General features: G+C 31.9%; 2 protein-coding genes and 1 long non-coding RNA gene across 5 annotated transcripts; 2 read left to right on the top strand and 1 right to left on the bottom strand.

The window, feature by feature from the left end:
• Nucleotides 1–553: 553 nt before the first annotated feature.
• LOC134263142 (arf-GAP with dual PH domain-containing protein 1-like) lies at nt 554–16656 on the bottom strand. 3 transcript variants are annotated; one of them, XM_062745452.1, is made up of 10 exons: nt 16515–16656; nt 13281–13414; nt 10620–10711; nt 10140–10335; nt 8498–8653; nt 7981–8064; nt 6995–7126; nt 5059–5281; nt 4216–4240; nt 554–2666 (listed from the first exon to the last, which is right to left on the bottom strand). In XM_062745452.1, the coding sequence occupies exons 1-9, from the start codon at nt 16591–16593 to the stop codon at nt 4218–4220; spliced, it is 1119 nt and encodes a 372-aa protein (XP_062601436.1). In that variant the 5' UTR covers nt 16594–16656; the 3' UTR covers nt 554–2666; nt 4216–4217. The 3 variants fall into 3 exon arrangements, with proteins under 3 accessions (XP_062601436.1, XP_062601434.1, XP_062601435.1); XM_062745450.1 differs by lacking the exon at nt 4216–4240 and having other exon boundaries at nt 556–2666; nt 5034–5281; XM_062745451.1 differs by lacking the exon at nt 4216–4240 and having other exon boundaries at nt 561–2666.
• Nucleotides 16657–16933: 277 nt separating this feature from the next.
• On the top strand, nt 16934–18004 carry LOC134263141 (heat shock protein 83-like). Its single transcript, XM_062745449.1, has one exon. It carries the CDS (start codon nt 17004–17006, stop codon nt 17658–17660), a length of 657 nt encoding a protein of 218 aa, XP_062601433.1. The 5' UTR covers nt 16934–17003; the 3' UTR covers nt 17661–18004.
• Nucleotides 18005–20242: 2238 nt separating this feature from the next.
• Nucleotides 20243–21553, top strand: LOC134263140 (uncharacterized). Its single transcript, XR_009991190.1, has 3 exons — nt 20243–20320; nt 20999–21104; nt 21220–21553. It is a non-coding gene; the product is annotated as an uncharacterized LOC134263140 (long non-coding RNA).
• Nucleotides 21554–27927: the final 6374 nt, after the last annotated feature.

The following is a 27927-nucleotide window of genomic DNA, read 5'->3' as shown; positions in this document are numbered from 1 at the left end:
ACAAACTTGAAACTACGTACACTACCTGAGCATGCTTCCATATATATATGATGAATTATGGCTTTGTCCTTCTTGAGAAGAAGATTTTTAAAGAATTTTCCTATATATTTCTATGTAAAACTTTGGTTGGCCATTTTGGCCCCTCCCTACCCCCAGGGGTCATGATTTGAACAAACTTGAATCTACACTACCTGAACATGCTTCCATGTAAATATGATGAATTATGGCTTTGTCATTCTTGAGAAGAAGATTTTTAAAGAATTTTCCTATATATTTCTATGTAAAACTTTGGTCGGCCATTTTGGCCCCGCCCTACCCCCGGGGGACATGATTTTAACAAACTTGAATCTACACTACCTGAGCATACTCCCATATAAATATGATGAATTATGGCTTTGTCATTCTTGAGAAGAAGATTTTTAAAGAATTTTCCTATATATTTCTATGTAAAACTTTGGTTGGCCACTGTGGCCCCTCCCTACCCCCGGGGGTCATGATTTGAACAAACTTGAATCTACACTACCTGAGCATGCTCCCATATAAATATGATGAATTATGGCTTTGTCATTCTTGAGAAGAAGATTTTTTAAGAATTTTCCTATATATTTCTATGTTAAACTTTGGTCGGCCATTTTGGCCCCGCCCTACCCCCGGGGGTCATGATTTGAACAAACTTGAATCTACACTACCTGAGGATGTTTCCCCATAAGTTTCATTTTTCCTGGCACAGTGGTTCTTGAGAAGAAGATTTTTAAAATATGCCACCAAATTTTCATTAATTCCCAATTATCTCCCCTTGAATGAGGGCGTGGCCCTTCATTTGAACAAACTTGAATCCCCTTCCCCCAAGGATACTTTGTACCAAGTTTGGTTGAAATTGGCCCAGCGGTTCTTGAGAAGAAGTCGAAAATGTGAAAAGTTTACAGACAGACAGACAGACGGACAGACAGACGGACAGACGGACGCCGGACAAAATGTGATCAGAAAAGCTCACTTGAGCCTTTGGCTCAGGTGAGCTAAAAAGGGGGCTGCTTAATACATACTTGTGTTCTTCTTTATATGTCTATAACAGTTGAAAATATATCTTAGATAATGCTTTCAATACATATTTATTATTATATATAATATGTACAATACACAAATGAATTCAAACAAGGCTAGCAAAGATACCAGTAAACTATTATTGCAATCAAGATTCAGCATAATAAATAAGCATCACTAGGCATAAAATACATGTACACTGTACTAAATGATAACAAAACATGGAATGCACAACGATGGAATACTTGATAACATGAACAATAACATAAAACAGTCTAAAAATAGATATTAGCATTTGCAACAAGTGTGGAAAGGGCTAAAGATTGGGAAAGAAGGATTATATACATTTATTGTTTAGCACAGTTTTGATTGATTTATTTTATACCAGAATACACATACTGTTATAAAAAAAACTTTAGTATGGATTCAATTTTGACATATCAGTATATTGGCATATTTGTTAAAGAAGACAAGTGATTTTTTTTTTCAAAAAATTATACAGAGAAATTAATCATCCTTCAAATTTTCCAGAAAAAAAATCAAAGTACAGGATATGGCGATTTTTTCCAAAAATAAAACGTGAAGCCTTCAGTTTTAACAGATACATGTACTTGATGCATGCAATGACTTTGAACCAGGAAGTCCCTAGAAGATGTAAATTGCTAGATTTACTACATGCACATAGTACTTATAATTTACACTTAAACACTTCTGTATCTCCACCCAAGAATCATCTCAGACATTTTACAAATACAGGCATCTTAATTAACAAAAGACTAAATGCATCATTCTGCCATTTAATTTTTGTTTCATTGTTGAATATGCTGCCCAGGTATATATACAATCATGCATGTAGGAATGAGCGGGTCTAAATTTTCTTTCCATACTGGAGTTCACTTTCATCATCTTTATTGTACTTGTAAAATTATCAGGAAGGTGAAATTTCAAATACAGGCAGAAAAATAAGTACAGGCAAAATATTATTCCCTCTACACTATGGAACAGTTATAAACATTAATGGTCACTCCACAACAATTGTAACAATTCATTACCCAATTCTAAAACATAGTTTCTTTTATAGTGGCATATTTATATTGACAACAGATCTGAAAACCACATAATTGTATCATTAAAGATGCATCTTAAAGTTTCTTTGGTATAAAAAAGGTAATTATTTATATAACCCTGTATTTTGCATACTTGTTCAAAAAGTTGTGAACTGATAAACAGACTGACCAAATACAACATGACAGGATAGGCATGAAGAGCATTTGAATGTTTTAGATATTTTCAATACTGCAACATCTTTCTTCTTTCATTGAACAACCCTTATTTCATTGCACTAACAGACATTCTCTGAATTAGTATATATTATGTATTGTGTATAATTAATAACAAAAAAAAATTTGTAACATTATCCTTGCGTCAGTTCAAACAAAGTTGAAAAAACAGAAAAAAAAATTACAACAGTCTTCACACACACACACACAGACTCCAACCAGAATTGCACCATTGGTTATCACTCAATGTCACACAGACAAAACACCCTGACGACTAAATCTGTCACGTCCTTAGTACAGAAAGTCTGAAGGACTCCGACCTCTTTGGAACCAAAAGACTGGCCACTGAAAAAAATCAAAAGGCAGTTTAAATATAAGTAAGAGTTGTGTCCCTTTTTCAAAAATTGCACAATATTTGGTGAATCAGGCTTCAACAAAACTAAACTATGAGTACATGAAAAGCAACTCAGGATTGTACTGAGTTTGATGGTTTTTGGACCCATCAATTAAGCCCTAAGGAGCCTGGATGTGAAAATTTTGGATATCTTTCCCCTGTCATCCATATATAGCCCCTTTATAGTAAAAAATTGTTTGGAATTAGTTTTGCCAATTCAAAGAAGTTGAAAAAGTCAAAATTTCAAGTCCATTGGTACAGAGACTGGTAACATACTTATAATGCTCATTTCACATGATAGCTGTAAAAACAGGTAGGAATTATTTCTTTTATATGGTAGTGATGTAAAATTGATCATAGTATGTAACAGTCCTTTCAGGGGCATATAACCAAGAAAGTGATAATGAAGATCACTGATTCCCAATAGGTTAATTGTTTTGCCACTAGTTCCCCTGAATCTGAAATACAGTATACATACATTTCAAGTTTCATTCCTGATCAATGTACGTAAAATTATCCATGCATAATTTCAAGGTCTTATTTAATAACAGTATAAGATACTGATCACACTTCAACAATGCATTCATACTTCTCATAGTCATTTATAGATAACATGGGTATCTTACTATATACATATATATACATTGTAGTGTGTTAACCCCAGTATGGTGAAAGTACATATATATTTGCAAGTACACAAATAAAGCTTAAATATGTGAATGAAGTGCTGCCAGAGATAGAAGGCAAGGATTAGCATAATACTATAAATTAATGTAACATGTACTTTGTTCCAATATTGTGTGCATAAAGGCATACAACTGTGTAAAATTACCACACAATACTGCCACTGTTACATTTTTTATGCTTAAAATGGTAGTTTTCAAATAAAGAGCAAGAAATGGGACTTGCTTTGCTTGAGATGAAAAAAAAAACAAGGGTAAACATGAATAAACTATTGTAGTGATTTAGGAATAAAATAATGGTTATTCATTCATTTTCAAAAACTGGTGCTTTTGAACGTTTGTGTTATTTTCATCCAATGAAACAAACTTTCACTCTTTGTATAAACTATGATATGAGATTTTTATGTTAGTGTTTTTCCTTTCAATCTGTGCTTTCAGGTTTGCAAGCTAGCTAGAAAAAGAAAACAACTTGCCATATGAATTATATGCTTGATTCAGGATGTCCATGCATGAAGTTACATTTTGGCTCATGGGAAATAATTATTCTTCTTATTTCACATATGAACAACAAAGTATAGTTTATGACAAGAAATATGAAGCAAAATAATTCTGCCATTTGAAGTCCCTGCAGATACTTTTAAGATGTATGTGACAGAAAAATATGTTTTAAAAAAAACATACTGTCAGTATTGAAACTTTGATTATTACCCATACAGTTTCACAGCAAGAATGGATGATATTGCATATGCCGCATTAAGCAATTACAACTTATTGTGATTTAGTTCAGGGAGTTAAGTTATTATACAAGAGGTCATACCTTTATTTACGATAGATCTGAGTGTCTGAAAAATTAGGTCTTATTTTTTTACTATGTTGATAGTTTGTAACACTAAGCCATGCTTTTGTACATTAGAGTATCAAATAAAGTTAAAATTTTGGATAATTTAAATTTTTACAAAAAAGTTGTTTCTGTATAATAAATCTATAGTTATGTAAATATGAGTATAATAAACGTGTTAACTTCTATATTTCTGATAAATATAAAATTTATTTACATATGAAATGGATATTTAGATATTACATGACTATACACAATATATGTCTGCATATAGTATTGTGGCTCTTTTCCTGAACAAACTAAAATTCTAACCCTTGCAATAAAAGAAAATTAAATTAAATGATATCTTTAATTTTTACATTTCAACTTTTAGACTTCAGATACACTGATGGCACAAAAATTTTCTTTACAGAAAAACACTGAACACTTTTCAAGTGAAAATTCTTAATCATACATTTAGGCTAGTGTCACTAGAAGTTCCACAAATCCATGTAATGTACATATTTTGTAAGGCCTAGCCATTAAGGCAATATATTGTGCTTTAAAAATTTAAGTAGCAATTAAATGAAAGAAAAAATTGCAAATAAAAAAAATAACACAATCCATTAGTACACCTCAGCAAACTGGAAAACTGCATGTTAAAGAAGAAGCATTTTCTTTTTTAGTAAAACAGCTAGGACAAAAAAAAATTAAACTTGCTTGAAATCAAAAAATAATACTAAGCACAAAAATAATCGAAAAAAAACTGCAGTAATTAATACACACACATTAAAACTATTTCTACACTAAAGCCTTACATCTGAAATAATAAAATATACATACATCTATTGTCCTGTGGTGTCATGGGCAGCTCTGTAACTCGTTGTAATGCACAAATCCACTGATTCATATCCTCACGTGTCTCGGCACTAAGAATAAAGTCTCGTTCTGGCGTGTGGAGGGTAAACACGTAACCCTGGGTATTACAGTTATCACTGCAGCCCATACTCACAGAGAAATCCCCATCTCGATGCCCAATAAACACCTCTCCTTTTGGATAAGGATGCTGAAAAAAATTGTATGAATTAATAGACTTTCTCCTTGTAGAGTCATTGCTCATAGAAAGCTTCCTCTTTTAATCGAAATGCAAAAGTAAGGAATTGACCCTATTAAGTACCCGGTGCTTATTTTACATACAGTATATACAGGTAAACTTCGTTATCTCGACATTGACGGGACAATCGGAAAATGTCGAGATATCCGAGGTGTCGAGATATCAGAGTTAAGACTCGACGTCCTTAATTTTACTGCATAGTGACATGTAAATACGTATATCTACGTACATTATGTACACGTCTTCAATAGACTGTACCTCGTTTATTTCAGCTATCCCTTCATTCAAGTATTTATTAGAAAATCTAAAGTTATTCATAAATGTAATTTATGAAATGCTTCCTTTTTTATCGAAATGTTCTCGTTTTACTAATAACAGTTTTCCATCTTGATTCGAGACTCTGCATTCCGCGTGCAAATTGCTTTATCAGAACAGGATATGAAATGCGCTCTATAAACTTCGAACCGTAACGGTGCAAAGTCGACTTCCGTGATACGAAAAAAAATAATAATGCGTATTTAAAAAAAAAATCATTTCACTTCATTTTAATTTCATCATCATTCATCTTTTTTTTCATTGTATTTTCAAATCAAATTTTAAACGGATTTGATTATTAAAACAAACTTAATGATGTTACACATGCATGAATATTACAGTATTTAATAGTCGTGCATGTCGTAGATTGGATTGTTTGCTGTTGAATGCATTTTTACCACAATTTCTAAGTTAAATTGAATTCAATGTGTATATTATTCATTGCAATTCGGCATCTTTTTTTCTTATGAATGATAAAGTTCTGTTAGATTTCGACATAAATAAACGGTTGTACATTTACGCAGAATCGAGTAGATTTATCAATGATATTACCCAAGCTGAACATTAAACAATTAACGTATTAGAGACGCCAAGGGGGCTTGGGATTTCCTACAAACACATTTCTACAGAAACAGTATGTAGTCAAAATATGGGTGCCAAAGGTGTGAATTTCTGACGACGTTGAGATACACGGAGTCGTCCGTGCGTGACGAGCGACCAGCTGACAAACAATTAGGTTAAGTAGAGCAGAAAATTTCCCCAATGTCGACATAAACCAGGTAAATTTTGCTCTTGGGACTGTGAATATTCGTCGAGATAAGCGGGGTAGTCGACATTACCGAGGTCAACATATCAGAGTTTTTGCAAATCATTTATATAGTAAATAATGCCGGGACCGCGGACAGACGTCGACATATCCCAGGTTGTCGACATATCCGATGTCGAGATACCGAAGTTTACCTGTACATGTACATGCAAGTACATGCAATCTTCTGTTTATACATGTTCTATACAGCTCATAAAACCTCAAGATCACATAATACTGTGAAATCAATTTGTACAAGGATGTGATTTTGTTTTTGAGGTATAAAGAGATATGTAAAATGTCATGTATAACTACTAAGATATTCATCTATAAAAATCAAATATTTACTAATCTGTAGTTTTTCCTCAAGGCATAAAAGTTTTAACTCCACAAAAATATTTGATTTTACAGTACTTCATTTCCTTTCTCTGCATTCATTCGTGTACTTAAGGTTTAACTAAGTTTGAACAATGATAGATTTCTAAACCATGCACCATAATTTTATCTGTTTCCAAGTTAATAAATATATTTATTATATATATTACCAGAGGTTCTTCTAAATACATAAGTTTCCTTTTATCCAGTGTAAAAAATCGTTTTTTGAAAGGCTCATTTCTGGGGCCCATTTTCTTTAACCAGCCCTCTAGAATAAAATCTCTGGTGAGTTCTTCTGCTAACTGAAAAATACAACATAGACATTTAATTTTCAAAAGCCAATATACTGTTAAGTATTAAAGCACTGTATTCAATGTTAAGAAAAAAATAAAAAATGTCAAATTGTGCTTTTCTTGAAATTGATTGGAACTTTTAAAAACAATGGTCAAATCTCTCACCTGAGTACCTTGACTAGTGAAAAGCAGAAAGTTTTCTGCATTCAAAATTTTAAAAATACGGCAAAGAGGGAGGGAACAACAATTTTGGTTCGTTATCATAGAAATCTGTTATATCTGTTACATTTGCAACATGTTTTTAATCCACAGGAAAAGACAATCACAATGCTGTAAGCATGAATTCATTAAAAGTGTTTTCCTTAAAAACATGTTTTACTGTACATGTATGAGTACTAGTGGTCCATTCTTTACTGAGAAGTCATGATTTGATCAAGCATGATCAGCTCCACCCAGTCACCCCTGGGGTCATGAGACTCAGGATTTGTACAAACTTGAATCTACCCTACCTGAGGATGCTTCTATGCAAATAACAAAAATATGTTTAATACTGAAATCAAAAATCCATAAAAATGATCCAAATCCCCAATGGAATGCCACTTATATTTCTGAGAGTTCCAAATGAAAAAGCTAATTATCTATTGCTATTTATTTTACACAAGCAATAGATTTTTGAGTTACATGTTTAAACTGAGACGGTAAAATTTAACAAAATGTTACTTGGCAATGCATTGTGATTTAATTTTCCTTTCACAGATACTCCTTCTCTTGAAATTTATGGTAAGTTCTTCACCCTTTAAGAGTGCCCCTCTCTCTAAACATGCTAAAGATAAGTGGTTACATGTTTTTATAAAGATACCTACATCTGCCTCTTCCCTATCAGGGAAAGCCACTTTCTTCCTCTCCAGTTTGGCTGCTCGGATAGCATTATACCAGTCTACAGCATCCTGTCAACATATCATCAAGATATAAAAACATACTTAGGACATTCAAAAATATCTTTCCTTTAAAAAAAAATCCATCTTCAAACACAGTGGCATATACAGCAACATCTTTACCAAACCGAGTCAACCAGATCCTTTTTTTTCAAAAAATTTAGAAAGAGTCCATGCAAGTACTTAATCTTACAAAGTTTTTGAAATAACAGAATCAATACTGTAAGATCACAATTTTGTGGGGTAAAATGTTCAAGATTTGAGAAAGAAATATTGGTTTGTGGGGATTTGCAAGACTTCAAGGTGGGAGAAGTGTTGAGTAATAATGCATATTAAATTTTACATTCGTGGTGGTCATAAATTCGAAGGTCTCTACATACCTCAAAACCATTGAAAATCAAACCCCACAAAAATTAGTGATTTCACAATACATAAAAACAGTCACCTTAGGATCATCTGTATATACAAATAGGTTCCTCGTAGATCCTTTAGCAAAGTAAGTGATCTGCATGCCATTAGGGTTCCCAATTTTATCTGGGACAAAAACTATATTAAGGTCATCTAGATTGATCTCAGCTTTGGGTTTCTCATCTTTTTTACTCTGGAAAAAAAATTAAATGGAATAAAAATTCATAAAGTGAGAATTATCTTAAAATTCTTTTCTCATTTGAACTGATTTTCAAAATTTCAAGTTCATGTGTTAAAATATTATTCTGCAACTGAGAAGTAAGGTAATGCCCCCCTTCCCCATATATGTTTTTTTCCTTCTAACTTTTTAGTTTAGTTAGTAAAGTATTCTCTATCATGTCTATTGTAACATAACTCAAACAATCTTAGGAAGCTGTCAGGAAGATATTTTTTACTTTAACCAACATACCAAAAAAAAAATACTCTCCATAAAGGATGTCCTGATTAATATTATAATTTGTAGTTTCAAAGCTATGTGCCTGACATGAATACCGTGATGTAATCTTTAAATAAATTAATAAGGAAACTATTAGCCTTTTTCAACCGTGTACTTGAAATTTCAGAAAACAAATAACAACAGTATTATATAATTTGCAAAATCAGTAGTAACTTGAAGATTGCAATTTCCTTGGACAAGAATGAAAAATAAAAAAAATATGAAAAATTATACCCCAGGGTTTCTTTCTAAGAAAAAAAACATACAATAGAATTGTCAACTTAAATTTTTTTCATACATTAAAGGCAACAACTATTTTTTGATGTACTTATATAGACTGCTGCATTTTTCAGATTCCCTGATTACACTGATTTTGAGAAATTTTCACTTCCTTATGACCAAATATATGATATTTCCTTCTATTTTGAGATAAGAGTGATAGAAATCAATCTATAATGTTACAATGTTATAAGTGTCAGAGTAAAAGTTTTGTGTTTTATACTGTACTAGAGCATGTAGAGTGAGAGTCTTTAATATTAGGAAAAATGGCTTGAGCAGAAACTAGCAAACTGACCAGAAAAGTTAAGTCAAAGAATACATCAATATCAACAAGATTGGTGCAGTTGAATAGCTCTCTTTGATAATGTAACAGAATATGAAGTTTGAAAAATATCTTAATATTGTTTCTTTGAAACTTGGCTATATACAAACTTAAGAAGAAAATTTATGAGGTCAGGTCAAAGGACCGGTCAAGGTCAATAAATGTTGATGCAGTTGAATTATGCTTATCAATGTACTAGTATATCAGGATATTACGGTTCGATAAAAATATTTTGAATAGTTTCACTGAAACTGAGCTAACAGCAAATTCTGATGGTCAGGCAGATGGACAGATAGAAGGACATGATAGATATGCCAAACACCATAACATCTGCCATATTCAGGTGTGGCCTATAAACCCCTCAAATAATATCATAAAACATTATAAATTGTTGCTTCATTTTCAATACAATGAAGTTTAGGTATTTAATGCATGTACATCCACCTTTCAAGAAGTTGAAGTTACGATAACTTTTAAAATCCACAAATTTCATGAAGGGATATAAAAATATGTATTTATATAAGGCAGTAACAGAAATTAAACATTTCTTTTCAAGCATGATACACCCTAAAACACACTTACATTTTCCTTTGCAAAGTAAGACAATGTATTGTTTTCCCTTGATAAGATGAATTTCCTCTTCTGAAATTTCCTATCATCCCTCCCTTTTTTCCACATGATGCCCTCTTTTACGGGACAGTTGTATCCCGTGGGAACATCTGGGGTTTTGAATTCTAACCTACTGTATTTGGCTTTGATGAATTCTGATTTTAATACTCTAAAAAAAAAAAAAGACAAGACATTTTAAAGTATTCACCAGTTTGACATTTTGTACCACTTTGATTATTTTATAACCATGTCAAATTTATTTTGAATCTTTTTTTTTTCTTTTAAATATACACTGAAACTCATAAATATAAAAAAATTCAGATCTGAAACTTTATTGTTTTTTAACAATGGTATTTTTATTTCTCTGACTCAGACCAAGCCAAAATAACTACATGTACTTGTCTCATATGGATCAATTCTAACTCAGTTACAATGGGATGTTTAGATACTCACTCCACGTCATTATGATGCGGCTTTCTGTAGTAGGGAGGAATGAACTTTTCATACTCTTCATTCACTATTGTGTTGCCCTTGTCTGCCATCACCTGCAAATTCAATCAAAGTACTAAAAGTACTGCATGATGGAAGTTCTACTTGTTTTGCCTTAATATAAACCAATTGCAAAGACATTGTATGATATATTTGCAACATTCATTGATCTTTTACAATTACACTGTAAAAATTAATAAAACAAGCATATCAAAGAGGGAAGAAATCAAATATTTAAAATATTCTGCAGTGTTCATCTAGGGTGTAAAATTAATTGCCCCTGCCCCTATAAGCGCCCCCTTAGGTCTTTTTCAATCGTCAGGAAATAAGGGCCACCTGTACAGTGATTAAAATCAAAAAGAATGGTATCAAAAAATTGAAGAAAGTGAAAATGAAACTTTTCTATTACCCAACATATCTGTGGAAAATGAAAAATTTAGCATAATTTGGGTGGATAATCTTCACTTTCAGTAAAGTTAGACATTAATATTTTAGTGGTTCCTTGTATTTATTTATTTTTTAAAGATTAAATTAAATTATGACATTATATATCATAAAGAGAATACCAAAATAACTGCCCCCTTTTTGCAATTTTCTAAGCGCCCGGGGCGGTTAATAGGGATTATACAGTAATTAAATTAGCAACATTTTCAAAAGTTATTTTCTAATGATAAATTTGGCACATAATCAATATAATTGTATCAAAAATTATATTAATCCATCTATATATGAAAGCAATTTTACTCTTTAAACTCTTTAATGAATAATACATCAGCAAATATTAACTTGAGAAAAAAATCTGAATATACAAATAGTCTTATGCACTGATTGCATTTTCAGTATGTATTGCTCTGTTTATCATGTGTATAAGGTTATTATAAATTGATAACCTTTTGTTTAAACAAATGGTTTACAATTGCCTGTTTGTAAACAATTGAAGAGAAATCTGCTTAGGCCATCCTTCAAAAATTGTTTGTTTGGAATTGCCGCCTGAAGGGTTTCAGACACAGGAGGGAGGGAGGAAAATTATTTTTTTTTTTAATTGAAAACCTAATTTTACATAGATCTGACACTATATTTCAGTGTTTTGTATGGTGCATGTGATACATGTAATGGGCAAAAAAATTGATTAAATAAAAAAAAAATCTTCCTACTTTTGGTCAATAAAATTTTTTCAGGAGGGGGGTATTTCAATGAGGCGGGAGGCAATTCCAAACAAACTATAATTTTATTTTGGCCTTATATAAATATGGATATCTGATTTAAAATTAATCTGTATCAATACACATGGTATTATTCATATTTCCCTACATACCCTGAGTTTTGCATTATCTAGACGTAAACATATCTTAGGAACCTGTAATAAGAAGTCTCTGTAGAGATTGTAGCTCTACTAGTTTGTACTTATAATTATGAAAACAGAAGAGAAAAAAACACATGGACTTAAAACTAGGACTATAGCAACAATAAGAATGATCCTTGGTAACATCAGTTTTCATGGAAACCAAAGAAACCCAGAATTATGCATCTTTTTTCTACTCTATTTGACAATGTATAATGTATATAATAAAGTTTTCTTGAAAAGTTGTAATCTGACCAAAGCTCTAGGAAGAGTACCCTGTTTTGAAAGAATTTCATAGGAATTTTTTTTATTTCAAGGTACAATGGCAAAATGTTTTTTGAAATAAGTATACATACTGACATAAGACAACCATCTTACAATCATATACATGTACATTGTACAAGCTACCATGGCTACTCTGGTCTCTGACCAGTAGAGCCAAAAATCAACTTGTACACAAATGACACTTGTTGATGTCCAGTACATACTAAATGTACTGAGCTTTAGGGCAACAGTATAAGTCAACAGGCCAACTGACCTCTACCCATCTAGAATTACTTGTAGTGTTGTCATTCACTTTTCATCAAATTAGGCATAATTTAAAGTTCATTATCTTTCTAAATGTTACAATTGCTAGAGATAATAATCTTTTATGTTGGCACAGAATTCAATTCCTACTAGTCTGACAGCTAGAAAATTTAATAATTAGTCAAGAAAAATTTCTCTGATAATGTTAAATATATTCAACTAAACTCAAAATCTTTGGGTGCATGAAAGATAATTTATGCATTTTTAAGTAACCAAGTATCATTCTATACAGGAAATATTCATAGGAATGATCTACATGTCAAATCAATCTATACATTTAAAGAGTCCAATTTACATTTCAACCTTTGATGCAGCATATTTATCCAAACATCTAAACCTTACTAAAGAAGATATTTTAAAGTTAGTGACCTTTTGCTTAATAACTTAGGCAAATAAAAAGAATATTTGGTAAACAATTTAACATGGCTTTAAGCAAAAAATTACAAATGCTGAAGATCATAGCTTAACATATATATGCTGAAGTTTATCACTTAGATATGCTGAAGTTTATCACTTAGATATACCTGGTACTGAGGTTCATAGCTTTATTTATGCTGAAGTTCATCACTTAGATATGCTGATGATTACAGCTTACTTATACATTTATACTGAAGTTTATAGCCTTCTTAAGCTGAAGTTTACAGCCTACTTATACTTCAATGGATGGCTTACATATGCTGAAATTGATAACTTACCTGAACTTGGTCCCCATCCCAGATATCCAGTCTGATAGACTTCACTCGACTCACATCTGTACCAAATCCTCGATGTACCCCCGAACAATCCAAACAAATAAATGCACCTATGTTACAAGATGCCCACTCTGGATCTGCAAAATAATGATGATTTAGAAATCAATTTTTAAAAAAACTCTCTAAGAACTCAGCAGTGAATCAAGATCAAAACCTCGAGCTTCCAATAAGCTACACATGGATGAATACTCATCAGCTAACTTATCACTAGGAAGGTTACCTTATTTTTGTCCAGAAGAATATAACTTCAGATTTACACAAAGCATCTAAAGTTGAAAGTCTGACATTAATCCTCATCTTCAGTATCTCCTATAAAAGTTCTCACCTATTAGATTGTCAATCCATTGACACATACACCAAGTTATTGCACAAATGTTTAAACAGGAACAGTTCAAAAGAGATAGTCCCACACCCCCTATCCTTAACAGAGCTATATGATATATTTCTCATAGATTCCATGCACCATCAATTTTTAAACCAAGGCAGGCTATTGATGGATAAGTTGATGTTACAGGGATTTCAAAAACTTATATTTTGTATTTTAATTCAATACATGTTGTAATGACCTTATTAATCAGATATAACCTATATTTGGCTGACAAGTTTCGTACCAATTGTTAGGCCTTTGTTTTTATACTTAATTTGACTAAAGAATGTTCCATCTCCCTCATCAATAATACCAAGGGCCCACAGCGGGTGAGACCTGTCAACAGGGGATGCTTACTCCTCCTTGGTACCTGATCCCTGATAGTCTGCAGCCCTTATATGATTTTTATTTTTTAATAAATGGATTACATACATCATGTATTGATACCTTAATTAATTTCACACAAGAACTTTTCCTAATAAAACCAATAGGTGTTTGTCTGTATATGTGTGTACTGATCATCATCTATTGGAATAAATGGTAAATTTGATCAACGGAATTTTTTTTTTCAATGAGTATGAGGAAGGGGGAAGCCCGGTTACCTCTTCTTGTCACAAAACAGCTGTTTGCACTCTATTTCTGAACCTTTTTTTTTAGAATACATATTGACAAATTATAGTTAGAACCAATCCTATGACAACTACAGTCAAATTGCTTTCATTTTGAAAAATTAGTATTCATTAACTAATTGATTTGAATACAATTAATATAATACAACCATTTATTTAAGTTTTCTTTTATTAAAAAAAATTGTGAGCTAGATCTTTTGTAACCTTTTATAGATTAATGTTCGGCATATTATCATTTGTGTTGTACTGAATAGGGATGTGCGATTTTATCGGTATACCGGTGTATCGCGATTTTTTGTTGCGTGATACGTATCGTGATACGGAGACCTAAATACCGGTCTTAAGGTACATATTATAAAGTCCAGAAATTATTCATTTAATTGTTCAATCTTTCAAATTACAATTACAGAAAGTGTAAAAAATGTTGTAAAAAGTGAAAAGAACGGCGTCTTACCGTCCAAACATAACTGATTTTATAAATTCAAGAAAGTAAAATTTTGTTTTTCAAGCATATTTTTTAGAAAAATAATGACTTTTCCTATAAAATCATTGTAAAAACTTCTTTTAAAAATATCATAATATTATTTTGTGATATAAATCGTGATATATCGCGATACGAAATGTTTGGCGATACCCATCCCTAGTACTGAACATGAAATCTACAAAAAGAAAATAAATATCAAAATAACTCTTTTTTTTTCTTTATATGCTTGAAATATGAATTTAAGAGCTGGATCTACATTTGTAGGTGTTGCACTCCAGAACACTTATACACACTTCAATTTGAGTATTTAAGCTCCATTTTCATTATAGAACAAAATTAATTTTCCTTGTTAGCCTTTTCTCTCTCAACTAAACTCTATAAATAAACTGAAATATACATGATAAATATAACCCAAATATAACATCAATGTATGATTCATGTTTCAATTTATATATTCTGTTTATATATTCTATACGCATGCTTGTTATACAGTGTAAATTGGTGATTAGAATATTATCTGGCAGAGGAAGCATTTTTCTTGACTTAAAAATTTCTTATTGAAAAAATGATTATAAATACATGTATACCTATACAAAAAGAAATGACTAACTTAACAAAAAATTAATATGTTGTCCTGAAAGTAGTTGGGTGGTATTATATTTTTACTGCTTACTACCAATTATAATTTTGTTCATGAATATTCTTCCACTGAATATTCTAATCTTAATGACATTCACAAATGGTAGTTGTGCTTTCCACATTTTAAACATGTAAAAAAAAAAATTATTTTATTGCTGTCAGTAACATCTAAGCCAATCTTTCAAAAAACTTTAAAAGCAGATTGATAACCATATATATAATTGGCAGATTTCTATTCAATTGTTTGTATGTCTTTCCTATCAATCAAGCAACTCTTTCTCTCTTAATATGTGTATGTATATTGTACTTCATGTATATGATTATTATCATTTTATACAAGTGTTAACAAATACAAAGTACTTTTTCTTTGCCCCACAGGGGCCCTTAATTGATTTGGTCAACATGGTCAATGAATTGAATTGTTCTTGACAGGACTTTCACCTGCAAGTCCAGGTGAAAGTACAGTGATGGTCAACTGCACCAATTATATCAAAGGACAGGAGAAAAGTTCAAAATGCATGGTTGGGCAGGGTATTAAACCTTTCTGCATAACTAGTCAGGTGCTCTACCAACCGAATTATCAAGGTTTAAATATCTATGACCCATATAAAGTAACATCAACATTTAGGCCTATGAAAAAACAACTTCAGATATTGATATGCCATACAGAAGTGACTCATGTGAAATCATGATAATAGAAACTGAAAAATGATTACTTCATTTAAGTATTTAATTACAAAAAAAGGATTGCACTAATTGTTTAATTTTTTAAAAAGAAAATAAACATGATAAAGCCCCAAGAAAATGTACAATTTCAAAACTGAATAACCTTCACTTCTATATTGTGCCATACAGTAGGAAAATGTCTTATTTCTGTTTTATAATTAATTGATAAATTAAATACTCGTTAATACATTTAAAAGATTACTTTTGAACAAACATCTCTAATATTCTATGCACTAAGTAGGCCTATACTTGAGGTGAGGATACAAAGATAACGTGTTCAAAGCGTAAGATCTGACAGTACATCGTACACACAAAATTCGAATGCTACATACTTTCTTTGCCACAGTCTGCACAAACGCCGTTTCCTGGTCTTCGAAGCAATTCCTCAAGAAACTTCTTGTGTTCCGCCATCTTGTAGAGCTACCTTCCGTAGCTACTATTTTTAATTCGGAGATTCACCTTGTGACGTCATTGATGCTTAATTTAGAAAAATAATTTATGTGTTGAGTAATTTGAACAAAAGGACATTCGGGTTGGCTTTGTGATTCATTTATTACTCATGAAAAACGTGACAATGACACAACTTTACAACGATAATTATATAATTATACAATAAAGTAGGTTAATTTGATTGAATCAAGCCACCCTCTTCTACGTATATATGAAGTAAATAATTTGTAATTGAAAAAAAAAAACATGTACATACATGTTTTTCCCACTGACCAGATATTTTGTTTAGTCACCAATGGACGTTTGCTTTAAATTTTGTTTGCAATTTTCTTTTTAAAAACAATTTCAGAGGTGCCTTATAGCCAAAACTAATGGCTGACGATACTGATGAGACGTTCCCATTCCAGGAGCATATTGCAAAGTTGATGAGTTTGATCATCAATACCTATAACTCCAAAACAGAAATTATCTTCTTGAGAGAATTGATTTCCAATGCTGCTGATGCACTTGACAAAATCCGATTTGAAAGTCTTACAGACCCATCAAAATTGGACTCGGCAAAGGAACTGGAAATCCGCATTGTTCTAGACAACGAAAATAAGACAATTTCCGTCATTGACACGGGCATTGGAATGACCAAAGCTGACTTAGTGAACAATCTTGGGACCATTGCAAAGTCGGGTAGCAAAGTCTTTTTAGAATCTCTGGAATCTGGAGCGGACATTTCTACAATTGGTCAGTATGGTGTGGGGTTCTACTCTGCATTTTTGGTTGCTGACAAAGTCAGATTGACCACCAAACATAATGACAGTAGGCAGTATATATGGGAATCTGCCGGTGGTGGATCCTTTAACGTAAGATCCGCACCTGAGAATACAATTGGTCGTGGGACAGAGGTCACTCTTTTCCTTAAGCAGACGGAATATTGCGAGGAGGCGCGAATTAAAGAAGTAGTGAATAAATTCAGCAATGTCATTGGATACCCTATCAAGCTCATAGTGAAAGATGGGACAGTTTCTGATTTGTAATTTAAATAATTAAGCATGCGTAAAAACAGAAAATTAATATTGAATGCTTTCGCACTAATCAAGAAATTACAATTATATTATTATTAGTGTACATTATATTCGTAAAACCTTGTGGAGAGGGAATGTTTTAATTACTATGACCAAGAATGTACCAAGTCCCCTACTCGTGGTTTAACAAAATTGTGCAATATACATGTTAGGCCTCATCAAATCTTTTTACATGTCAGATATGAATGATATTCAGTTTTTATTGTTTGTAATCATGTATTCCAGTATGGTTTTTTTTTCAGTGATATTATTTGTTTATATAGCTGTTCCTTGTGTGTGCAGGTTCATGATTTGTATTTCTACCCATATCAAAAAATAATACAGTAAAGTATATTTTTAATATACTTTTAATACATTCATTTTTGTACTTTCTTAAAATAATACAGAAAAAATATATTATTTTCCTATCACAAAAAATTCAGTATATCATTTTCGTATTAAAATTTGACTTTGATTTTGTACAGTGTATTATTTTTGTATTTTTTTGGACTTAGATTATTTTCAGTGTATTATTTTTGTATTTTTTGGACTTAGATTATTTTCAGTATATTATTTTTGTATTATTTCAGGACTTAATTTTTTCCAGATGTATTTTTTCTGTATCAAATTTGAACTTACTAATTTTACAGAAAAGTCTATACAGTTAGACTGTATCATTTCTGTATTAAATTTGGACTTAATAATTTTACAGACAGTTTGTCTGTATTATTTTTATATCAAATTTAGACTTAATAATTTTACAGAGTTTGTCTGTATTATTTTTATATTAAATTTGGACTTGGTAATTTTACAGAAAGACGATCAGTATTTTTTGTCTCAAATTTGATTTTAGTTCATTTACAGAAAATTCCATATATTTGGTCTCTATTTCTTTTTGTTGTTTGGGGGAGGGGGGGTTAAATTTAGACATATTTTTTTCTATTTACATTTGTCTTTATGAACTTTATAAATTTAAGAGAAATTCCTTGCAAAATGTCTGCTGCTTTTTTTTTTTAAGTTTATAGCATACCCGGTACTTAGAAAATTTATATTATATATTTTTTTTCAGGAATCTTGGTATCCGATTATCTAGAACTTAAATAAATAATTGGTACTAAAATTTATGTTAATCTCAATCAGTGGTAATCTAGAGAAATATTTCCATCTTGGGCATGAAGATTTTACAGCGGGTTTACATTAACTTTTCAGCGGGTTTACATCTTTCACTGTTTAGATCTATCACACAACAGGTGGTCTTGCAGGCTAACAAATGGTTACATCATACTACAATTCAGAAATCACGTGATTTACCTGTGCACATGGAAAGTCCCAACTGGCAACTAGCTAATACCATGCATACGATGTTTTCTTCAGATTTTAGTAAATATGTGCATTTTTTTCACTCAGAGAAGGAATCATATTCAAATTATCCTAAATAAATTTCAAGAAATGAGCTTACAATGTTCAAGTAGAAAGGGATGTGCAAGTAGTAGGTTTCCTAATTAAATTATCAGTGTGTTTAAGATAGATATTTACACTAGAGAATGTTAGCTGAAACTAACTTAGGTTGTTTTTTTAGCCTTTTGTCACATCACATTCAGTTTTTGGTACAAAGTAAGTTGTTTTTATTCAGATAAAATATCAGACGAGTTTTTCTTCAACTCTGTGTTTATAATTCTACTCTCAGTTTAAAAAAAAAAAAACGATCCTGATTTTAATTAGTTAATAATTTACAAGTTAATTATGTTTGATCTTGGGCTAATTCTTGTATAATCAATGCAATCAAATGACAGTTTCTCAAGTTAAATCTTCTACCCTGACAGCCTGAGGCATGTTAATTAGCCAGGTGGCTGTGTGAATCGTTCAAGCGTGAAGTGATTTCCTGTCGTGAATTCACAGTTGGTCAATTGTTGGTTGCGTTATGTAAACAAGAGATTATCAGTATGCACTGAATCAACAGAACAGCTAAGGAATATTGCCAACACTGGGAATATTTATTAATTTTTTGTCAGGAAAAAAGGACATGGCGCCGAGAAAAGGGGGGCATGGCTCTATACCTTGTTATTTTGCTTTAGATTTAACACTAAATTGATCATTCAACTTGTATAATTAAAAAAACAAAACAATATGGCTGACTAGAAATCTTTCATCTGTAATCGGAAAATTTCTTAAAAACAAATATAACGATTATAAGAAATGAGTCCTCCTAATTATTCTAGTAATGATCAAGGGTTTATTAAATTGATTTCATATTACTTATTAGACTTCGTACATAAATACATTTCCTTAGACTGTTAAAAAATATTTTATATTTAAAAATCGGCAATCTTCGTAAATAAGGAGCTATTTGATTGGTCAGATTTTAAAATTTTTCTTTGCTTTTCTCTGATTGGTTAACGGTAATTTACCCACGCCATTTTGAAAAATAGATCGACGAACAGAATTGAGAGAGTTGTGATGTTTAATGAAAATTTAGCTAGTATTCGCCGATGAAATTGGTAGAAAATAGACGTTTAGCTACAGCATGTTAGCATGGATCACAATTTTAAACAAAGAAAAGCGAAAACGGAAGGAGGTTGGCGTTTTTCAAGCATCATGCCCTGGCTTTCCTGGTGTAAACAACGCCATATGCGGTAAGAATTTAAATAAAATAGCACAGTAGTTTCAATTTTTAAAATGTGAAATGTAGATTAATAAATGTTAATAATATCTTTTATAACCAATTCATAGTAGGTCAAATTGAATGCAGATATATTGGAGATGTTGGATTTGTGGCGAAAGAGAGTTTTGTTTTACTTCTTTCTATCTTGAATTGTATGGATAATTACGGGCTTTCAACATGTTCAATGGCAGATGATATTATTTACATGGACCAAAAATGACTTAAAAATTAATTTCACCTTATCCCTCAGGCCTAAGCATGGAATTATAACAGATAAAATCATCTTGGCATACAACCAATTAAATTTTGAAAAGTGAAGGGGGTGGGGGGTGGGGTAATCATTGCAACTAAGCTTCATGGATTTATGGTTTAGCATACTTATAATTATTTCAAAAATGACTTGAACAGTCTGTGTGGTTCCCTATCGTATATGATTTAATGATACTAGGCACAAACTAATTATTTTTTATATCAATATATGATGATCCATGTTTCCCTTCCCCAATATCAGTTTAAGATTTCAAATCAAATGACCCCCCCCCCCCCCCAATTCCAATGAGGTGTATTGACAGTTTTATATTTTCATTTTTTAATGGTCTTTATTTCTACCTGTTCTGCAAAACATTTATCAGTATCATTACTTTTTCAGTTTGAGTGCCTCTACAGAGCCAAAGAAGAAAAGCTGATTAGTTATAGAGGAATAGCTAGGACACCTACCCACCCACCCTCCCACCCTACCCCTTGAAGCATTACAGGTGTGTAACATTGACAAATGACAATATCAGCTAATCATGTGAAGATTTCTTTTTGTGTGTGTCTGTGCATCTATTTTTGATATACCCCAGTACATTTTGATATTCTATTTTGTAGTCTAAGATTATGCAGGACCAAGCAGGATGACAGTGAGAAAACTGGAGATGTACTTCTTCAATAAAGTAAAGTGCTGTGCAAAAGAAACCCCAAAGCAGAGAGAAGATCTAGACTTTTGAATTCATATCTCATTATAAATGTACAATTTACAAAGGCAATAAGATTGATAAAACATGACTTAGAAATGAGGACAATTGAAGAGTGAATACTGTATGTAAGGCAGAAAAGATCAAGATTATTGCACAAAAAGTAACTAAATCAGTAATCTAAAGCCATTTCTCTTTAAAATCTGATTGAAAGCTGCATTTAAGAAGTTTTTCACGTTTTTAGTACTTTTCTAGGCACTGCTTTGTATTATTTAAAGCTTTTTTATGTACTTTTTGTCTATCATTCTTGTGCCTTTTTTGAACTCCTAAATGTATTTTTTTTTTTTTGTACCTTTCAGAATGTATTATTTTTAGATTTTTTTTATTTTAAAATCGATTTTAATACAGAAATAATAGACTGATACAAAATTAATACATTTTGTATTATTTTCCTATTTTTTTTTTTTCAAGGTGCTCCAAATAATACAGAAACAATAGACTGATACAAGATTAATACATTTTGTATTATTTTCCTATTTTTTTTTTCAAGGTGCTCCAAATAATACAGAAATAATAGACTGATACAAAATTAATACATTTTGTATTATTTTCCTATTTTTTTTTTTTTTCAAGGTGCTCCAAATAATACAGAAATAATAGACTGATACAAAATTAATACATTTTGTATTATTTTCCTATTTTTTTTTAAGGTGTTCCAAATAATACAGAAATAATAGATTGATACAAAATTAATACATTTTGTATTATTTTCCTATTTTTTTTTTTTTTCAAGGTGCTCCAATTAATACAGAAATAATAGACTGATACAAAATTAATACATTTTATATTATTTTTGTATTTTTTAGTTCTTCTCTAAATTGTATTATTTTTGTACTTTGGATTAGGATTTAATACAGAAAAAATACAAGAGTACAGAAAAAATACATCAAGTGTATTATTTTTGTATTTTTACTGAGAAATAAAGTATATTAAAAATATATTTTTTTGTGTTTCATTTCTAAGAAAGTGTATTATTTTTGACCTAATTTGGAACCAAGATAAAAAGGGTTCCAAATTTGGTCATTAAAAATATACTTTTTTTGTATTATTTTTGTATTATTTTAATCTATTATTTTTATATTTATTTTCGATATGGGTAAGGAAAGATATTTTTTGACATTGGGTAAAAATATATTGAATCAAGCTTTGCTATACTTTATGGATTCTGGATAGTGGGTTCAATGATTGGGTTAATTCTGAATTTAATTTTTATTTTGTTCTTCATCAAATTTATCTGGAAGAAAAAAAAAACAGAAGTCCTTGAACTTCTCATAAGGTCACATGTGGTAACCATAAATTAAGTAAAATTTCACAATTTGATTTATATAAACTCTGCACTTTTTCTTATTGATAGCATCTTTTCATGGACATGAGAATAAATCATGTTTTTCTTAAAATTCACATCCAAGAAATAAATGTCTGCAAGAAATGCTTTAAAAATAACACTGCCATGATATATATATTCACAAGCTTCAAGAAAAATGTGTACCCAAGTGTGCTTGATAAAGGAAAAATTTTTCCAGGTGATGTATTTTCCACTACATTTTTTTCCCATGTTTTGAATAACACGTTTTGAAGTGGATTGAAGTAGTAAAGGGTGTATTGATTGTTGTCAAATGTCCACAGCAGCATTCATTTAGACTGAATTCTTCATTGTAGTTTAGCACTGACTTGCTGTATCCATACAGCCCCATTCTTTCTTATTTGGTTATTATTTCTTAACATCCACTATCTCCATATACTTGTATATTTAATCTACTTAAACAATTTTTGAAATTCAAGTATATTCAACTGTATTTCACATTTCAGTTTCACTGTGTGTCAGTATTTTTAATTCATTTTTCCACATGAGAGCACCATTTCTACATTTTTCCCTATGGGATAAATTGTAATCTGTTGACAGATTTTCTTTTCTCATTTCCTGTACACCCAAAAGGGTCTATAAACTTTTTTTTACTTAAAATTGGCGATTTCTTGCTACCTTTTTCACCCTTTTACCATTTTTAGGTCAACTGAGTAAACTCAGGTGACCTATTGCTATCCGTTTTTGTCTGTCGTCATGCGTCGTTCGTTAACATTTGAACATTTTCTGCTTCTTCTCTGCAACCACTCAACCAATTTCCACCAAATTTTACATAAAGCATCTATGGGTGAAGGGGAACAAAAATTGTGAATTTCATGGTCCCTGCCCTGTGGCAACGCACTTTGAAAAAATTACGCACTTTGAAAAATTTTTTCAAAGTGCGTTAAAATTGGGACAAAATCAACGCGCTTTGAAAAAATTTTTCAAAGTGCGTTAAATTTAGGACCAACTCAACGCACTGTGAAAAAAATTTTTCGAAGTGCGTTAAGAGTCTACATCAATATATTTTACCATGGAGACACTTAATGCACTTTGAAAAAAAAATCATGTTTTAGTCATGGAAAGATTTTATTTGTTATTTATCTTTCAAAAAACTAAGCCTAACCCTAACCTCAAAAATGAATTAATTTACTCCAGTCAAAAAGAGGAGAAGACGGGTATAAGATCCCTCAGTCCAAAAATTTTGAAAAATTTTTTTCAAAGTGTGTAATTTTTCAAAGTGCGGTGTAACACTGCCCCCCTGGGGCCTGAGGGGTGGGGCCAAAACTACTAAAATTAGTGCAATCTTTAAAAATCTTCTTTACTTCTGGACATCAAGCAGTCAAACTGTTAGCATGAATGTAATGACCATTGAGTCCTCTACCAAAATTTTGAAATTCATGGCCCCTGGATCAGGGGTTCTAGTGCTAGGGCGGGGCTCTATTGATTATATAGTGAAAATGCATTACTTCTTTAAAAGTCTTCTTCTCTGCTCCTGGGTATTTAATAAACTAACTAAGTACATAGTTATGATGAGGAAGAATGCCTTTTGCAAAATTGTGAATTTCATGGCCCCAGGCCAGGGTCAGGGGTTCTAGTGCTAGGGCGGGGCTCTATTGATTATATACATGTAGTGAAAATGCATTATTTCTTTAAAAATCTTCTTCTCTGCTCCTGTGTATTAAATAAACCAACCATGCAAGTACATATTTATGATGAGGAAGAATGCCTTTTCCAAAATTGTGAATTTCATGGCCCCAGGGTCAGGGGTTCTAGTGTTAGGGCGGGGCTCTATTGATAATATAGAGAAAATGCAGAATTTGTTTGAAAATCTTCTTTTCTGCTGCTGGGTATTCAACAAACAAACTAAGTATATAGTTATGATGAGTAAGAATGCTTCTTCCAAAATTTTGAATTTTATGGCCCCAGGGTCAGGGGTTCTAGTGTTAGGGGGGGGGGGGGTTCTATTGATTATATAGAGAAAATGCAGAAATTGTTTGAAAATCTTCTTCTCTACTGCTGGGTAGTGGGTGTTCAACAAATTAACTAATTATATAGTTATGATGAGCAAGAATGCTTCTTCCAAAATTGGGAATTTTATTTCCGCAGGGTCAGTGGCTCAGGTGTTAGGGTGGGGCTCTTTTGATTATATAGTGAAAATACATTAATTCTTTGAAAATCTTCTCTGCTCCTGAGTTTTAAATAAATTAACTAAGTACATATTTATGATGAGCAAGAATGTCTCTTCAAAAATTGTGAATTTTTATGGCCCCAGGGTCAGGGGTTCTGGTCTGAGGGTGGGGCTCTATTGAATATATAGTGAAAATACATTATTTCTTTAAAAATTTTCTTCTCTGTTCCTGGGTATTAAATAAACTAACAATATAGTAATTAGTAATAGTAATAAGGAAGAATGCCTTTGTGAATTTTATGACCCCAGGGTCAGGGGTTCTGTAAATGTTAGGGCGGGGCTCTATTGGTTTAATAGAGAAAATGCAGAAATTGTTTGAAAATCTTCTTCTCTGCTCCTGGGTTTTAAGCAGATGAACTACCTATATAGCTATGATGAGCAAGGGCCATTCTTCCTGAATTGTGAATTTCAACGCCCCTGGGTCTTCTCCTTTCTATTAATCAAACATGGTGCCTTTTCCAAAATTGTGAAATGTGTGGACCAAGGGTCAGGGGTTCATGTGTGGTAGTGGCACTACTGATTATTGCTTAATATTACTCAATACTGATTAGTTGAGATACATTTTTTTGTTCCCCTACTCTGTCTATGGGTATTAAGTAACCAAACTAAACATCCTAAGTGTATAGTTATGATTAGCAATGGTGCCTCTTTCAAAATTGTGAATGCCATGATGTTTAGTTTAAAACATGAACCAAAGTCATTCGTTGCAAAGTTGTTGCATGATGCTCAGGTGACCTATAAGGCCCATGGGCCTCTTGTTTTCATTCCCAAGTCTTTGTTCTCTTTGCACACTCAACTTAATTTTACTTTTCTCCTTGAGCTTTCTATACATTTTAATTGTGTACAAGTTTAATAGAATATTTATTATATTTTTCATTTCATATTCAAGATTGAATGTGTTTATGAATCACTTTTTATGAATTTACAGAATCTGAATGTATTTTTTTGTAAAATGAACTCAATGATGTATATTCCACTAAGTCTTGTTGTGAATTCTTCAACTTTTTCAAATAAAACTTTAATGTGACTATGTAATGTAGTGCTTAAATCATGTAATTTTTTAAATAAACATTTCTTAAGACTTTACTGTTTTATTGTTTCTTAATTTAAAGTTGTTATATGTTTTTTATCCGAGAGCAACAGGGACTTCCCAACTTTATAAGAATTATGTCATATATCAATCAAAATTAAAGTGAGTTGCTTAAATATTAAGAATCAAGTAAAACAACTACATTTAAATCATTGAATTGACCTAAGAAACAACAAGAATTGTTTTATTATATGTTTCAATGGTTAAGCGATGAGAACTCATAAAGCATTCCATACCACCAGTTAATTCCTTTTTCATTTGCTGAAGTCCGTTATATGGCCAATTTGTTAGAAAGTGCTTACAGTAAAGATTTTATTTGAAATGGCGTTAACATAACCTTGTCCCTCAGGCTCGTCAAATATTGCAGTCTTCAGGTGGCTTAAAATCATCGTAGTGATATAAAAAAATACTCCATAATGTTCAACAGTAGTTAAAAGTAGATCACTAATAAACAAGAACGTATTTAGCCTATAGTTGATTTTGATAAGTTTTGATATAAGTGTAAGGAAAGGTAACTCCATTTGGAGTTAATGTAAAACTTGGATCCCCCATTGTTGCCCCACCCTATCCCTAAGTGGTTATGATTTGAACAAAAAAGAATCTACTGTATCTGAAGATGCTTCCATAAAAATATCACTAATCATGCATGGCTTTAACAGAAAATTTTTAAAGATTTCCCTCTATATTCTTATGTAAAACTTTGATCAGACATTGTAGCCCCACCCTATCCCCGGGGTTCATGATTTGAATAATCTTGAATGTACACTATCTGAGAATGATTTAACATGAATTTCATCTTTCCTGTCCCAATGGTTCTTGAAGGGAAGATTTTTAATGATTTTTCCAATGTGAAACTTTGATCGGCCTTTGTGGCCCCACCCTTGCCACGGGGGTCATGATTTGAACAAATTTAAATCTACACTACCTGAGGATGATTTAAGATGAGTTTCATCTGTCCTGGTCCAGTGGTTTTTGACAAGAAGATTTTGTAAAAATTCCATTATTTTTTCACTAATTCATAATTATCTCCCCTTGGAAGAGGATATGGCCCTTCATTTGCAAAAACTTGAATCCCCTTTACCCAAGGATACTTTGTAGCAAGTTTGGTTGAAATTGGCCCAGTGCTTCTTGAGAAGAAGATGAAAATGTGAAAAGTTTACAACAACGCAACAACTATGACGACGACAATGATGACAGACAACGGACAAATTTTGATCAGAAAAGCTCACTTGAGCCTACGGCTCAGGTGAGCTAACAAGAGGCCCAGGGGCCACAGCGCTCACCTGAGCACATCGGCCAGAAAAAAAGCACATATCAGATCAGAACTGAAAGTTTACTGGGGGGGCTTGAATTTTAACCTCCCAAGGGGTCATGATTTGAAAAAAATTAGAATCTAAACTACCTGAGGATGATTCCATTTAAATAGAAAAATATCACTAATCATGGCTTTGAAGTACTTGAAAAGAAGATTTTAAAAGGTTTCCCTATATATCCCTATGTAAAATTTTGGTCGGCCATTTTGGCCCCACCCTAGCCCCAGGGGTCATGATTTGAACAAACTTGAATCTACACTACCCGAGGATGATTCCACATGTGTTTCATCTTTCCTGGCCCAGTGGTTCTTGAGAACAACATTTTTAAAGATGTTTCCAATATATTCCTATGTAAAACTTTGGTCGGCCATTTTGGCCCCACCCTAGCCCCGGGGTCATGATTTGAACAAACTTGAATCTACACTACCTTAGGATGATTCCACATGAGTTTCATCTCTCCTGGCCCAGTGGTTCTTGAGAAGAATTAGATTTTTAAAGATTTTTTCTATATATTCCTATGTAAAACTTTGGTCGGCCATTTTGGCCCCACCCTAGCCCCGGGGGTCATGATTTGAAAAAATTTGAATCTGCACTATTTGAGAATGATTCCACATGAGTTTCATCTT

Source organism: Saccostrea cucullata, unplaced genomic scaffold (assembly GCF_032062105.1).
Source record: "Saccostrea cucullata isolate Sc308-1 unplaced genomic scaffold, CSIRO_AGI_Scuc_v1 ctg378, whole genome shotgun sequence".
Lineage (NCBI taxonomy): Eukaryota > Metazoa > Mollusca > Bivalvia > Ostreida > Ostreidae > Saccostrea > Saccostrea cuccullata.
Note: the sequence above shows the minus strand (reverse complement) of the source record. Positions and strands in the feature narration are given on the sequence as shown.

Excerpts from the sequence above, each read along its gene's own strand:
- LOC134263142 (XM_062745450.1), bottom strand. The coding sequence starts at position 16,593 with ATGGCGGAACACAAGAAGTTTCTTGAGGAATTGCTTCGAAGACCAGGA. Across the intron at positions 10,336-10,619 it reads CCGCATCATAATGACGTGGA|AGTATTAAAATCAGAATTCA; the intron begins GTGAGTATCTAA and ends TTTTTTTTTTAG. Across the intron at positions 5,282-6,994 it reads TGTATTTAGAAGAACCTCTG|CATCCTTATCCAAAAGGAGA; the intron begins GTAATATATATA and ends AATTTTTTTCAG.
- LOC134263141 (XM_062745449.1), top strand. The coding sequence starts at position 17,004 with ATGGCTGACGATACTGATGAGACGTTCCCATTCCAGGAGCATATTGCA.